Source organism: Dasypus novemcinctus, chromosome 6 (genome assembly GCF_030445035.2).
Source record: "Dasypus novemcinctus isolate mDasNov1 chromosome 6, mDasNov1.1.hap2, whole genome shotgun sequence".
NCBI classification, from domain to species: domain Eukaryota; kingdom Metazoa; phylum Chordata; class Mammalia; order Cingulata; family Dasypodidae; genus Dasypus; species Dasypus novemcinctus.
This window is the reverse complement of record NC_080678.1, coordinates 14,961,351-14,977,529: the sequence shown is the minus strand read 5'-3', so window position 1 is coordinate 14,977,529 and position 16,179 is coordinate 14,961,351. Positions and strand designations below refer to the sequence as shown.

Sequence of the window (16,179 nt, the reverse complement as noted above, 5' to 3'; positions counted from 1 at the left end):
TTGTCTTCCCCTTCCCTCTCCCTACCCCCATCGCCAGCCTTAGAAATCTTTCGAATCAAGCCTTTAGTGAGCTCGTCTCCCAAGAAGTGGAAGTTTCTGTTACCTCCGGGACACTAGTTGAGTCCCTGTGAAGGCACTCCTCAGGGTTTCCTCTGTCGGCTTAAGCATGTATGATGTTCCCATCCTCTCACTGATGATGGTCCCCTGAGACCTTGACTGTGCCTGAGAGAGCCTTGCACACAAGGAGCATTGAGTGAATACTCCTGGCTTAAAGGATCCCAGTACTGGCAGCAAAGAACAAAAAGCCCACAAGTGGCAGAAATGACACTTTGCAAGCTTCCTCCACACCCAGATGACTTCAGGGCTTCAAGGTTTCAGAGGAGGCTCTGGTCAGCAGTCCACTGGGGCACGGCTGAGAGAGTCACACTCCTGTCCACCTGTCGCTCCAAGAGTGTCTGCTGGCATGAAGGGGCATGGAAGGGTGAGGACCCAGGGCCTCCAGGAGCCAAGGCAGCCCCTTGCTAAGACCATCCAACCTTCTATTGAAGCACTTCTATCGAGTGGCATGCTAGCCCTGCAATTCCAAGAGACACAAATCTTTCTGTATTACCAACCAAGAGGAAATGTCCTTTTTCTAATGTGAGGTTAAAGTATGCACTTGTCTCCTCCAACCCTAATCTCTTCATTAGTCTCAGTCTTTTTTCCTCCAAGCTATAGCAGCTTTCTATTTAGCTTCTCACTTCTCTAAGACAAGGCACAGGGACAACTGGAGATCATGAGGGATGAGGCATGACCTCAAGGGGAAAAGAGTGATCAAGTTCATTGGCCTTAGGAAGAATTATTTTATTATCTAAATAGACTATGAGGGTTCAAACCTCAGATGACTACCTGATCCCGAGCAAGTCAACTTGGCTTTTCTGAGTCACGTCATCTGCAAAATAGAGGCAATACTAGAAGCAATCTCAGAGAGCTGCTGTGAGGATCAAATAAAATCCACATTGATAAGGACTTAGAATGGCTCTTGGGAGTAGTCGTATCTCACAAAATGTTAGTACTGGCTCCTCCAAAGCTAAAAGAACTTTTACACATCACAGTCCAAATGGCATGTTCATGAGTGATCTGGAGACCAAAGGAGAGGATTCGGAAATGAACATTTCTTGTGGCAAATGGATACCATTAAAAATTCTCAATGCTTTATTTTGTTGTTGTTACTGTTGTTGTCCAGAACTGTTGCCAGAAGATACCAATGCCAAATACTTCATGAGAACCAACTAATTCAGGAGATTTTGTAGGCATTGTCTACAATAGGGTGAGGCTGTCACTTCTGCTGGATGTCATTGCCTTCGTGTCTTTTCAGAGACTTTAAACTCACATTCTAAGTCACTGAGTTCTATATTTGAACTATTAGAGCATAACAGGTTTATTTCTTTGACCCTTAGGGCCTTCTCCAACCTCAGAACCTGGAATCACCACGCCACCACACATACTACCAGGTGAGCAAATCTATGCCTGGTTCATTTGCTTTGTAGTAGTTCTTGTCTAGAAAATTCCCTTCCAAGCCAAGTAGCAGAGCCTCTGTGTTGCACAAGTGAGGGGCACCATTCTCAGTTGTAACTGGCATCTTCATCAGCCTGGAGCATCCGGGAATATGTGCATGTTTGCCCCTGCAGTTGTGCAGCTCATTGGCCCTGCATAGCAGAGTCACTCCAGGGACAGAAGAGTTCACAGCCATTCCCATCATGAGTGCACAGAGGGGCGTGGAGCATAGGGACCACCATTTCTCATCCCATCCCCTAGACTTAAACAATTCTTTAAGTCAGAAAAGGAAGAATGCTTAGCTGTGTCTATTGAGAGTTGTCTCCCTTCTTCACCCTGAATGAAACTGACTGCCCAGTGGCTTCACTTTGAGAAAAACATTTTGTTACATTTTAGACATGTTAATATAGTATTTGTTAGCCAACTGAAAAAAAAGTTATGGGTTTTTTTTCTTTTCTTCTTCAGTACATCTTACGAACAAATTTGATGGCTTATTCACTGCTGGACAGTTGAATCACATTGTTTTCTCTATCTATTTTTTTAATCCTAAAGTTTCAAACCAATCACAATAAGAAGTAGATATTCAATTTTTTGAATTAGACACATATAAAAAAGTAAACTACTTTATTTTGTCTATATCAAACACAATGTCAAGAACAGTATAATGAACTAACTCATGGATACCCACTGCTGTCTTATCAAATCCACATATTTTCAGATACATTTTCAATGGAAGGTATACAATACCTAATTGTTAATTTGAGTTAATAATGTGCCTTGATGCCCTAATGAAACATCAATGACTTAAGGATACAGAGAGCACAGAAAATTCTGTCAAATATCTAGTTGGAAACCAAAGGTTCTACTTTTCAAGTGACCACCACATCACCAGGGTCAACCACCCCTGAATTATTACTAAGAAAAAATGCATAATTGGTAGCATGAGCACCCAAAGAGCTAAAGTGTACTAACCTAGGGGAGGCCCTCAGGTACTAGCACTTCCTCCCACAGTGATGGTGGAGGGCAGGGAGGAGGTGGGAGGAGCCAACCAAGACCCTGACAGGCAGGTCAGCCCAGCCCTTCTCCTCGGGCTTATTGTCAGAGGTGCCCTGTCCTGAGGGACACACTCACAGGCCAAGCACTGTCAGCAGCCGTGCCCACCAGGGAGTTGGCTGTACCTTCCCCAGTACCCAACCAGCACGTCAGTGGGTGCCTCTTCCTGGTCAAGTGGGAAGCAGGAGCTGAGTGCCAGGTACAGGCCGGCGTCTTCCCAGACCTGGACAGTCATTAAGTGCTGGTGTTACTCCTGGAATAAAAACTTGCCTCCAGAGGGCAGAGGCAGGACTGGAGACTGCAGATGTTCCTGTGACCTCTAGGCTGTAACAGTTTTCAAACCTTTGCTCCTCTGACACTGGATTTTGTGGTGTCCTAACTACTAAGGAACCCTGTTTGTCTCTGCCAACAGGTTATGGATTGTCTTTAGTGTTAGAGGCAACAGAGCCTGAGGCCCAGCCATCCACACCTGCACCCTCCACAGGTAAGTCTTTGGTAATTAGGGAAGGAATAACATTTCTTCACATACCAAATATGAGAAGCAGAGATCAAAGGCTTTCGGTGACTGAAACTTCATTTGGTGCCCACGGAAAGCCTAAAAGTTCAGTGTTTCCCCTCTTCTCCCTTCACAGGCATGCAGACATTTGTTTTATAAAGTAAGATGTGGGAAAGGTTCTTTCTTTTCTAGGACCACCTAGAAAATGTTGAACCAGAGATTAGGGCACATGTAGGTCTGACCCCAACCGTGTGTGGCTCTTGCTACCTGGCTCCCTTACGGGTGGGCAGACAGTACAATCAAAGCTACCGTACAAAATTGGGAGAACATTCTAGAAAGCCTAATTATATTCAGGTTAAAAATACCAAAATCCTCACCAGGAATGGTGCAGTCAGCTGGTGGGTTGTGGCCTCCTTCACAGTTTTCAATGTAAAATCCCTAATAGCAAAAATTCTCTATTTATATTTTTCACAACAGTTACGCAAAACCTGTCCTTTCCATTGCCGAAGGCACTGTATCAGCTACAATCCCAGATCATAGTTTCCTCTTTCTTCACCTGGGTAAAGCTGACTGAAAGTCTGATCTACCAAGAGAAAAAATTCATCCATATTGGCTACATTAAGGCTGATTCCACTATACTTACTTAATCTTCCTAGCCAGGCCTATTTGTGTGTGCATGTGTGTATACAAGTGCCTGCTTCTAAAATAAATACTATTGTGGCCATTTCTCTACACTGGTCTTTTGCCACTCTGCTACCTCCTAAAGATCACTACGTATCAGTCTGATGTCACCTCATCTCTTTCCATTCTTGGTTTGAGCCTCTTTTTGACTCTGTGGGACCCTAAGCACCTGAGCCTTCAGGGGTCCTTTCTACTATGAAAGTATTAAAACTTATATTTTATGGCTGCATTGATGTAAAGATGAGTGTAATCCAGGTTGGATGGCTGTGTCTTTTCTTCTGAGTGTAAGGGAAATTAAAGCATTTTCTGGGCCCCTACAAGTCACCTGGTGCCACGCTCCGTGACTGCTGAGCCTGATGGCTGTGTTCGTCCTGCTCATCTGTGTTTTGCCAAATACAAACACCCCAACTCAATCTGCTCCTTTGTACTGCCTCATAGACCAGTCCTACCCTGTCATCAGCAGTGATGCCCAGCAGTCATCCCATTTTTTAGAACAATACAATTTTCATGAAGCATCTCTTCAGACTGGTATTTAGCCACATACACTTTTGGGAAGGATGAATTCTATGTTACTAGATTCGTACATGTTGAAATAAGAAGAATTCTAAATAAATTTAGGTGAAATTTTTTATCTCCCTGACTTTTAAAGGTTGGCTTATTTTAAAAATAGCCCTAGGTTTTTATGTGATGCTGCTCTAGTGTCAAAACTCTCTTTCCTTCCTCTTTTTTCCCTATCTTCTCTCCTTTCCACTTACTTCCCTCCTTACTTCCATCCTTGTTTCTCTCCTCTGTCTCTTTTTCCTTCCTTCCATTCATCAAAATGTTAAAAACAAAGACTTTAAAAATTAGGTTGTGCACAAAGACTTAAATTTTTTTTAAACCAACTCTTTTTTTTTTTTTTAAAGATTTATTTATTTATTTAATTTTCCCCTTTCCCTCTTTCACCCAGGTTGTCTGTTCTCTGTGTCTATTTGCTGCATCTTGTTTCTTTGTCCGCTTCTGTTGTTGTCAGCGGCACGGGAATCTGTGTCTCTTTTTGTTGTATCATCTTGTTGTGTCAGCTCTCCATGTGGGTAGCGCCATTCTTAGGCAGGCTGCACTTTCTTTCGCGCTGGGTGGCTCTCATTACGGGGTGCACTCCTTCCACGTGGGGCTCCCCTACGTGGGGGTCACCCCTGCGTGGCATGCCACTCCTTGCATGCATCAGCTCTGTGCATGAGCCAGCTGCACACAGGTAAAGGAGGCCCGGTGTTTGAACCGCGGACCTCCCATGTAGTAGATGGACGCCCTAACCACTGGGCCAAGTCGGTTTCCCCACAAAGGCTTACATTGAAACACAGTATTTTTTTATCCCAAGCTATACTCACTGGGTCGTTCCAGATCTGCAGAAGGTTGAACTGCTCCTTCTCAGAGCCACTGCCAGGTTTTTGTGTTTTCTCCCAAATGCATTTTAATGTTCAAATAATCAGTTTCTCAGCAGTCTGTACTCTTGGGCATGTTACTCAACTGCTTTGGGGCTTAAATGCCTCTCCCATAATATGGGGGTAGTAGTAATAATAATAATGTTTTGCAGTTACATATATGCATGCTATTATATATATATATGCTCTAATAGATATATGCTACTATATTCAGCATATAATCTCAGGCTCTGTGAATATTAAATGCGTTAAAATACATCTACTATTAGTGCTCGACCCAAAGAAAGTACTATATAAATGCTAGCTTTTTAATCATCATGGTCCTCATCATGCTCATACTAATATACTGTTTTTGCCTCCAGAAAGAAAAAGCCTGGCTTGAAGACCAGTTAGTGGTTCTCTATCTTTGACTTCTGCTTGTGACTTAGACTTCCTAATGGCATGAAGGGCACCTTACACAAAAGAGCCCCACGAAACAGAGCCAAAAGTCTGGCACTTTCCTGGCTTAGGCTCAGAATTCCATCGGGTCACTTGGGCCACAGTCCATATTGTGAGATAATCACGTGGGTCTTCCTGTGTTTAAAAAGGTGACACAGGGCTTCCACCTTCCGACACGGTTCCAGCAGATTCTAGAAGAGCTTCTGGATTTTGTGTTGATTTTGTAGCTGTAGTTAGAAAATACCATGTTCCCTATTCCCTTTTTTCTCACTACCTCACACCCATACTCTCAGTGTCCTGTTCCTGCCAACATTTGACTCAGGAGGATTCCCTGGGGTCGTTGCTCACCTCTTGTCAGGATCCATCCCCATCTGCCTCCGCCATCAGGCTACTATTAGTGCTCCATTAGCGCCATTACCTCACCTTGTCTGCCCTCGAACTTCTTTAAAAAAGTGTGATGAAGTTCCATCTGCTCCTTTCTTTTTTTAAAAATTTATTTATTTATTTTGTTTTTCTCCCCTTCCCCCCACCCCAGTTGTCTATTCTCTGTGTCTATTTGCTGTGTGTTCTTCTTTGTCCGCTTCTTGTGTTGTTAGTGGCACGGGAATCTGTGTTTCTTTTTTGTAGCCTCATCTTCGTGTGTGTGGCGCCATTCTTGGACAGGCTGAAATTTGTTTCGCCCTGGGCGGCTCCCCTTACGGGGCGCACTCCTTGCGGGTGGGTCTCCCCTACATGGGGGGCACCCTTGCGTGGCAGGAAACTCCTTGCACGGATCAGCACTGTGTGTGAGCCAGTTCCACACGGGTCAAGGAGGCCCAGGGTTTGAACCGCGGACCTCCCATGTGGTAGAGGGACGCCTTAACCACTGGGCCAAATCCGCTTCCCTTCATCTGCTCTTTATCTGCTCCCATTCTCTTTGTTCTTCTGGATTAAAGCATTTCAATTCCATTAGGGTCATTTTGGGAAGGAGAGGACATACGTGCATGTACCTAACTCGCATTCCAGTTGAAGTCCTAACTCTTCTGGGAATTGCTTTCCCCTTCCCTCTGCCTAACCCCATGGCCAGCCTTAGAAAACTTCTTTAAAATCAAGCTTTTTGTCAGCTCGTCTCCCAAGAAGAAGTCTCTATTACCTCTGGGACACTAGTTGGGTCCCGATGAAGGCATTCCTCGTGGGTTCCTCCGATGGCATAAGTGTGTATGATGTTCCCATCCTCTCACTGCTCATGGTCCCTGAGGCCTCAACTCTGCCTTAGAGAGCCTTGCACACAAGGAGCATTGAGTGAATACTCCTGGGTTAAAGGATCCCAGTGCTGGCAGCAAAGAACAGAAAGCCCATCAGTGGCAGAAAGGGCACTTTGCAAGCTTCCTCCACACCCAGATGACTTCAGGGTCTCAGGGTTTCAGAGGAGGCTTTAGTCAACAGTCCACTGGGGCACAGCTGAGAGGGTCACAGTCCTGTCCATGTGGCTGTCACACCAAGTGCCTCTGCTGGCATGAAGTGACATGGAAATGTGAGGACCCTGGGCCTCCAGGAGCCAAGGCAGTCCCTTGCTAAGACTGTCCAACCTTTGATTCCAGCATTTCAATCGAGTGGAGTGCTAGCCCCGTAATTCCAAGAGACACGGCTCTTTCCATCTTACCAAATAAGAGGAAGTGTCCTTTTTCTAATGTGATGTTAGAGAGTCCTCTCCTCCAGCCCTAATCTCTTCATTAGTCTCAGTCTTTTTTTCCTCCAGGCAACAGCAGCTTTCTATTTTGCTTCTCACTTCTCTAAGACAAAGGCAGAGGGTCAACTGGAGACAGTGAGGAATGAGGCATGACTTCAAGGGAAAAGAGTGACCAAGTTCATTACCTTAGAAGGTACTTTTAAAAAGCAAGCCAGCTGACCTGGCTCCAAATGTCAGATGGCTACCTGAGCCTGAAAAAGTCACCTTGTTCTCTCTGGGTCTCCTCATCTGAAAACTAGACACCATAATAGAAGCAATCTCAGAGAGGTGTTGTGAGGAGCAAATGAGATCCAGCTTGCAAAGGACTTAAAATGGCTCCTGGAGTAATCATCACTCACAAAATGGTAGCACAGGATCCTCCAGGGCTAAAACGACTATTCAACATCACAGTCAAAATGGCAGGTTAATGACCCATCTGGAGACAGATGGAGAGGATTCAGAAATGAATATTTCTTGCAGCCAATTAATTCCTTTAAAAATTTTCAATCCTTTTTTTTTTTTGTCCAAACGTTGTTGCTAGAAGATACCAATACCAAATACTTAATGAGCTCTGAATAATTCACAAGATTTAGTATGTATCGTCTGCACTAGTGTGAGGCTGTCACTTCTGCTGGATGTCCTTGCCTTTGAGTCTTTCAGAAACTTTAAACTCACCTTCTGAGTCACTGAGTATTACTTTCGAAATATTAGAGCATAACAGGTTGATTTCTTTTGACCATTAGGCCCTTCTCCAACCTCAGAACCTGGAACAACCACACCATCACACATACTGTCAGGTGAGCAAATCTATGCCTGGTTCATTTGCTCTGTAGTTGTTCTTGTCTTGAAAATCCCCTTCTAAGACAAGTAGCAGAGCCCCTGTGTTGTACAAGTTAGGCAAACCATTCTCAGTTGTAACTGGCATCTTCATAGCCTGGAGCACCCTGTGATATTTGCATGCTTGCCCCTGCATTTGTACAGCTCATTGGTCCTGAATAGAATAGTCACCCCATCATGAGCACACAGGGGCCTGGAACAGAGGGGATCCCATTTCTCATTCCATCCCCTAGACTTAAACAATTCTTTAAGTCAGAAAATGAGGAATGCTTAGCTGTGTCTAATGAGAGTTGTCTCCCTTATTCGACCTGATTGGATATGACTGCCCAGTGGCTTCACTTTCAGAAAAAGATTTTGTTATATTTTAGATATGTTAATATACTATTTTGTTAGCAACCGAAAAAAAGTTAGGGGGTTGTTTCTGCACTTTATGAACATGTTTGATGGGTAATCACTGCTGGACTCTCTAATCACAATATTGTTCTCTTTTTATTCCTTTTAATAACAAAGTTTTAAACAGATCACAATAACAAGTAGCTATTCAATTTTTTGAATTAGACACATATAAAAAGGTGAAATATACTTAATTTTGTCGATAGCAAACACAATGTCAAGAACACCACAATGAACTCATGGGTACCCACTGCTGACTTATCAAATCCACATGTTTTGAGATATGTTTTCAAAGGAAGCAATACAATGCCTGATTGTTAATTTATGAGTAAATAATATTCCTTAATGCCCTATTGAAACATCAATGACTTAAGGATACAGAGAGCACAAATAATTGTGTCAAATATCTAGTTGGAAACCAAAAGTTCTACCTTCCAAGTGACCACCACATCACCAGGGTCAACCACACCTGAATTTTTACAAAGAAAAAAAGTGTAATTGGTAGTATGAGCACCCAAAGAACTAAAGTGTACTAACCTAGGGGGGGCCCTCAGGTACTGGCACTTCCTCCCACAGTGATGGTGGAGGGCAGGGAGGAGGTGGGAGGAGCCGACCAAGACCCTGACAGGCAGGTCAGCCCAGCCCTTCTCCTTGGGCTTATTGTCAGAGGTGTCCCTGTCCTGAGTGTGGGGAGGAGCACCCAGCAGTGACACACTCACAGGCCAAGCACTGTCAGCAGCCGTGCCCACCAGGGAGTTGGCTGTGCGTCCCCCAGCACCCACACCAGCACTTCAGTGGGTGCCTCTTCCTGGTCAAGTGGGGAGAGGGAGCCGAGTGCCAGGCTACAGGCCGGCGTCTTCCCAGACCTGGACACTCATTAAGTGCTGATGTTCCTCTTGGGATAAATCCTTGCCTCCAGAGGGCAGAGGCAGAACTTGACACTGCAGATGTACCTGTGAACTCCATGCTGTGACTGTTTTCAACATTTACCCCTCTGACACTGGGTTTTGTGGTGACCTAATTACTAAGAATCCTGTTTGTCTCTCTGGACAGGTGGTGGATTATCTGTAGCCCTAGATTCAACAGAGCCTATGTCCCAGCCATCCACACCTGCACCCTCCACTGGTAAGTCTTGGTAAATAGGGAAGGAATAACATTTCTTCAAATACCAAATATGAGAAGCAGAGATCACAGGCTTTCAGTAACTGAAACTTTATTTGGTGCCCTAAGGAAACCTAAAAGGAAAATATTCCCCTCTTCTCCCTCACACGCATGCACCCATTTGTTTTATAAAATGAGACAGGGAAAGGTTCTTTCTTTTCTAGCACCACCTAGAAAATGGTGAATCAAAGATTAGGGCACACGTAGGTCTGACCACAACCCTGTGTGGCTCTTCCTACTTGACTCCCTTACTAGTGGGCAGATAGCACTGACAAACCCACCTTTGAAATTGAGAGAGCATTCTGGTAAGCCTATTTATATTATGGTTGATAAATATCAAAATCACAACCAGGAATGATGGACTCATCTGGGGCATTGTGGCCTCCTTCACGGTTTTCAATATAAAATTCCTAAGAGCAAAATTTCTATATTTATGTTTTTCCAAGGTTTAGGTCAAACCTATCCTTTCCATTGCCTAAGGCACAGAATCAGCTGCAATCCCAGAGCATAGTTCCCTCTTTCTTCACTTGGGTGAAGCTGACTGAACGTGTGCTCTACCAAGAGAAAAAACTCGTCGATATTGGCTACATTATGGCTGATTCCACTGTAGTTACTTAATCTACCTAGCCAGGCCTATTTGTGTGTGCATGTGTGTATACAAGTGCTTGCTTCTAAAATAAATATGATTGTGGCCATTTCTCGGCACTGGCCTTTAGCCACGCTGGTACCTACTAAAGAACCCTACATATCAGTCTGATTTCACCTCATCTCTTTCCATTCTTGGTTTGAGCCACTTGTTGACTCTGTGGGCCTCTAAGCACTTGAGCTTTCAGGGGTCCTTTCTACTATGAAAAATATTGAAACTTATATTTTATGGCTGCACTGATGTAAAAATGAGTGTAATTCAGGTTGGATGCCTGTTTCTTTTCTTCTGAGTGTAAGGGAAAGTAAAGCATTTTCTGGGCTCCTAAAAGCCACCTGGTGCCACGCTCCGTGACTGCTGAGCCTGATGGCTGTGTTGGTCCTGCTCATCTGTGTTGTGCCAAATACAAACACCCCAAGTCAAGCTGCTCCTTTGCACTGCCTCATAGACCAGTCCTACCCTGTCATCAGCAGTGATGCCCAGCAGTCACCCTGTTTTTCAGAACAATACAGTTTTCATGAAGCATCTCTTCAGACTGGTATTTAGCCCCATACACATGTGGGAAGGATGAGTTCTCTGTTACTAGATTCTACATGTGCAAATAAGAATAATGCAAAATAAATTTAAGTGAAATTTTTATCTTCCTGACATAAAGGGGAGGCTTCTTTATCAAAATAGCCCTAAGTTTTCATGGGATGCTACTCTCATGTCAAAACGCTGTTTCCTTCCTCTTCTTTTCCTATCTTCCCTCCTTCCCACTTACTTCCCTGCTTCCTTCCATCCTTGTTTCTACCCCTGTCTCTTTCTCCTTGCTTCCATTCATCAAAACGTTACACACAAAGACTTTATAAATTAGGTCGTGCACAAAGGCTTACATTGGAACAGAATTTTTTGTCCCAAGCTTAACTCACTGCATCGTTCTAGGTCTGCCAAGGTTGAACTGCTCCTTTTCAGAGCTACCTCTGGTTTTTGTGTTTTCTCCTAAATGAATTTTCATGTTCAAATATCAGATTCTCAGCACTCTGTACTCTTGGGCAAATTACTTCCCTGCTTTGATGCTTAAATGCCTTACCTTCATATGGGGATAATAATAATAATACCATTTTGCAGTTAGATATATGCATTATTCATATGTATGCTCATATGTATGCTCTAATAGATATATGCTACTATACACAGTATATAATCTCAGCCTTCGTGAATATTAAATGGGTTAAAATATGTCTACTATTAGTCCTCGACCCAAAGAAAGTACTGTAAATGCTAGCTTTATAATCATAATTCTCATCCTTCTCATAATCAAATATTGTTTTTGGCTCCAGAAAAAAAAAGCCTACCTTGAAGACCAGTTAGTAGTTCTCTACCTTTGACTTCTGCTCATGACTTGGATTTCTTAAAGGCAAGACGGATACCTTCCAAACAGGAGCATCCCATGGAACAAAGCCGAAAGTGTGGCACATTCTTGGTCTAGGTTCAGAATTCTTTCGGTTCAGATTCTAGAATAGCTTGTGGATTTTGTGTTGATTTTGTAGATATCTTTAGAAACTACGATCTGCCCTATTCCCCTTTTGCTCAGCACCTCACACCCATAATCTTAGTGTCCTGTTCCTCCAAACATTCAGCTCAGTAGGACTCTCTGGAGTCATTGCTCACCTCTTGTCAGGATCCATCCCCACCTGCCTCAGCCTTCAGGCTAGGATTTGTGTTCCACTAGCATCATTACCTTACCTCTGTCTGCCCTTGCACTTCTTAAAATAATGTGATGAAGTTCTCCATCTGCTCTTGTTTTCTCTCCATTCTCTTTGTTCTTGTGGATTAACACATCTCAATTCCTTTAAGGTCATTTTGGGAAGGAGAGCACATCCATGTGTGTAACCAACTCACCTGTCAGTTGAAGTCTTAACTGTTTACCTCTTCTGTGAACTTGCCCTTCCCTTGCCTCTGCCTACCCTCATGGCCAGACTTACAAAACTTCTTTCAAATCCAGGCTTTTTTGAGTTTTAAACTGATCACGATAATAAGTAGCTATTCAATATTTTTCAGTTAGACACATACAGAACAGTAAAATATACTTTATTTTGTCTATATCAAACACAATGGCAAGAACAGTATAATGAACCCATGGATACTGACTACTGGCTTATCAAATCCAAATATTTTGAGACCATTTTAAAAGGAAGCAATACAATACCTGATTGTTAATTTAGGAGCAAATAATATGCCATAATGCTCTATTGAAACTTCTCATAACTTAGGAATACAGAGAGCCCAGATAATTCTGTCAAATATTTAGTTGCAAACTAGAAGTTCTGCCTTCAAATTGACCAACCCATCAGTAGGGTCAACCACACCTGAATTTTTAGTAAGAAAAAATGCATAATTGGTAGTGTGAGCACCCAAAGAGCTAAAGTGTACGAACCTAGGGAGGCCCTCAGGTACTAGCACTTCCTCCCACAGTGATGGTGGAGGGCAGGGAAGGGGATGGGAGGAGCCGAACAAGACCCTGACAGGCAGGTCAGCCCAGCCCTTCTCCTTGTGCTTATTGTCAGAGGTGTCCCTGTCCTGAGTGTGGGGAGGAGTACCAGCAGTGACACACTCACAGGCCAAGCTCCGTCAGCAGCCGTGCCTATCACGGAGTTGGCTCTGCTTCCCTCAGCACCCACAGCAGCTGGTCAGTTGGTGCCTCTTCCTGGGCAAATGGGGAACAGGAGCCGTGTGCCAGGCCTGGGCTGGTGTCTTCCCAGACCTAGAGATCCCTGGGATAAGTTCTTGCCTACAGAGAGCAGATGCAGGAATTGATACTGAACATTTGACTGTGACCACTATGCCGTGACTGTTTTCAAATGTTTGTCCCTCTGACACTGGGTTTAGGGGTGTCCTAATTACTAGGAAAGCCTGTTTGTCTCTGCCAACAGGTGATGGATTATCTGCAGCCATCGTCCCAAGAGAGCCTAGTGAAAAAACGCTCTTTCCTTCCTCTTTTGTTCCTACCTTCCCGCCTTCCCACTTTCTTCCCTGCCTCCTTCCATCCTTCTTTCTGCACTCCATCTCTTCTCCTTCCTTTCTTTCATCAAAATGTTACAAAAGAGATTTTAAAACTTATGTCATACACAAAAGCCTCTATTGTAACATAGCTCTTTTTGCCTCGAGCTCTATTCACTGCATCATCTATACCGTCAGAAGGTTGAAATGCTCCGTCTCAGAGCCACCTCCAGGTTTTTGTGGTTTCAACTAAATGATTCTTAAAGGTCAAATATCAGGGCTCTGTACTCTTGGACATGTTACTCAACTACTTTATGCCTTAGTTTTCTCACCTTTAAACTGGGGATATTAGTAATAATAATGCTTTGCTGTTATGAATATATATAATATTATTTATACATATCCTCTAATAGATATATGCTATTATATACAGAATATACTCTAGGACTTTTAAAGAGTAAGTGAGTTAAATTATGTCTACTACTTAGTACTAGGCACATATTAGAGTACCATAACAGATAGCTTTATAATCATCATCATCATCATCCTCATAATCAAATATTGTTTTGGCTCCAGAAATAAAAAGCATGACTTGAAGACCAGTTAGAGGTTCTCTATCTTTGACTTCTGCTGGATTTGGACTTCTTACCTGCATGGAGGGGGCTTCTGAGCATGAGCTTCCCAGGGAACAGAGACAACAGCCTGGCAATTTCCTGGCCTAGGCTCTGAAGTCTTTAGTGTCTTGTGGACCACACTCCATTTCTCCTGCTCGTCACAAAGGCCTTCCTGTGTTCAGAGAGAGGGGCAGGGACTCCACCTTCTGACATGGGGTCAGCAAGTTCATAGAAGACCTGGTGGATTTAGTGTCGATTTTATAGATATCTTTTTTCCGTGTGACCATTGTTTTTTATTGCTTAAATTCTTCATCTGACTATTATAGGCTCATATTGGGGGATTAATCTTCTCTTTTGTGAACTGAAAATAATTATACCTATCATTTATAGGCTACCCTGCCACTTGTAAAATGTTCTTACCTACATAATTTTATCTGATTTTCCTAACAACTCTATTACTATCTATTATTACTTACATCTACTCTTCCTCCCTGACAGTCTCTGCTATACAAAGCAGCAAGAATGATTTTTTAAAACCCGTCAGACACGCCACTGTTTACTCAATGCGTGCATGTGCCCATCTGGCCCCTAATTTATCTTTCCAACCTTGCTGCCTCCACTTCCCCCCTTACTTAGTCTGCTCCAGCTGGTCAGGTCTCCTTGAACACACCATACAGGCTTCCTGAACCTTTTGGGCATTTGCTTCAGCCTTTCTTGGTTTGGAATCCTCTTTCCCCAGACATCTACTTGACTAGCTTCCTCTCCTCTTTTAACCCATTCCCCTTCTCAGTGAGGGTTTCTGTGACCATCCAGTTTAAGACTGTAACCTAACTTAAACTCCGTCTTTTGATTTTTCTTATGTGGTTCCGTTGTGGTTTTTTTGTACCTATCTTTTTTTTTTTAATTTTATTTATTCATTTTTTTTAAAAATTACATTCAAAAAATATGAGGTCCCCATTCACCCCCACCGCCCCCACCCCACCACTCCCCCCACAGTAACACCCTCCCCCATCATCATGATACATCCATTGCATCTGGTGAGTATATCTCTGGGCATCGCTGCACCCCATGGCCTGTGGTCCACATCATAGCCCACACTCTCCCACGTTCCAGCCAGTGGACCGTGGGAGGACATACAATGTCCGGCAATTGTCCCTGCAGCACCACTCAGGACAACTCCAAGTCCCGAAAATGCCTCCACATCTCATCTCTTCCTCCCATTCCCCGCACCCAGCAGCCACCATGGCCACTTTTTCCACACCAATGCCACATTTTCTCGATTATTAACCACAATAGTTCATGAATAGAATATCGTTAAGTCCACTCTGACCCTTACTGTATTCCTCCTTCCTGTGGACCTTGGCTTGGTTGTGTCCATTCCACATCTATGTCAAGAGGGGGCTTAGATTCCACATGGATACTGGATGCAATCCTCCTGCTTTCAGTTGTAGCACTCTAGGCTCCATGGTGTGGTGGTTGACATTCTTCAAATCCATGTTAGCTGAGTGGGGTAAGTCCAATAAATCAGAGTGTAGGAGTTGAAGTCTGTTGGGGCTCAGGGCCTGGCTATCATATTGTCAGTCCAGAGATTCACATCCCCTAGATATATCTTAAACCCCAGCACCAACTACACTTCCAGTAAAGTAGCATGAAAGGCTTGTGAGAAGAGATCCCATCTGTGTCCAGCTCCATCATGCAGAAACACCAGCTCCAAAGAAGGGCCAACTGACATGGCAGTGAACTCCATCTGCCATGACCATAGAACCTGTGGGTCTCTTTAGCCCTCAAAAGAACCAGTACCTGGGGTTGTATCTACTTTATCTGTCTCTGAGACTCTGCTCAGGTGTGCATAAGGCAATCCTCCTGACAACCTCCACACTCTTTTTTAGAGACTCATAGCCATATGAACTCATTTGTCCTTTCCATTTCCCCCTTACTTTAGGTCAAACAGCATTTTTAACTCCTGTTATTATATGTAGACAGGGATATTCTGCTGGTCCGCGCTGAACCTTTAATTCAAGATCATTTTCTAGTTACGTTATCAGCTGGTACTTGGTAGTGATCCCTCAGTGCCAGGGAGACTCATCCCCGGGTGTCATGTCCCAAGCTGGGGGGAAGGCATTGCATTTACATGCTGAGTTTGGCTTTGAGGCTGGCCACATTTGAGTAATACGGAGGCTGTCAGGAGGGAACTCTTAGGCACAGTGCTGCTCTAG

The 16,179-nt window shown here is 43.7% G+C and overlaps 1 protein-coding gene across 1 annotated transcript in view; it reads left to right on the top strand.

Annotated features, from left to right (window-relative positions):
* LOC139439079 (soluble scavenger receptor cysteine-rich domain-containing protein SSC5D-like) overlaps nucleotides 1-16,179 on the top strand; it is a 127,321-nt gene that overhangs the window by 63,906 nt on the left and 47,236 nt on the right. The window contains exons 19-22 of the mRNA XM_071215543.1: nucleotides 1,440-1,493; nucleotides 3,002-3,073; nucleotides 8,077-8,130; nucleotides 9,617-9,688. Of these exons, the coding sequence (XP_071071644.1) occupies nucleotides 1,440-1,493; nucleotides 3,002-3,073; nucleotides 8,077-8,130; nucleotides 9,617-9,688 (252 nt within the window). The remainder of the gene's footprint in view (nucleotides 1-1,439; nucleotides 1,494-3,001; nucleotides 3,074-8,076; nucleotides 8,131-9,616; nucleotides 9,689-16,179) is intronic.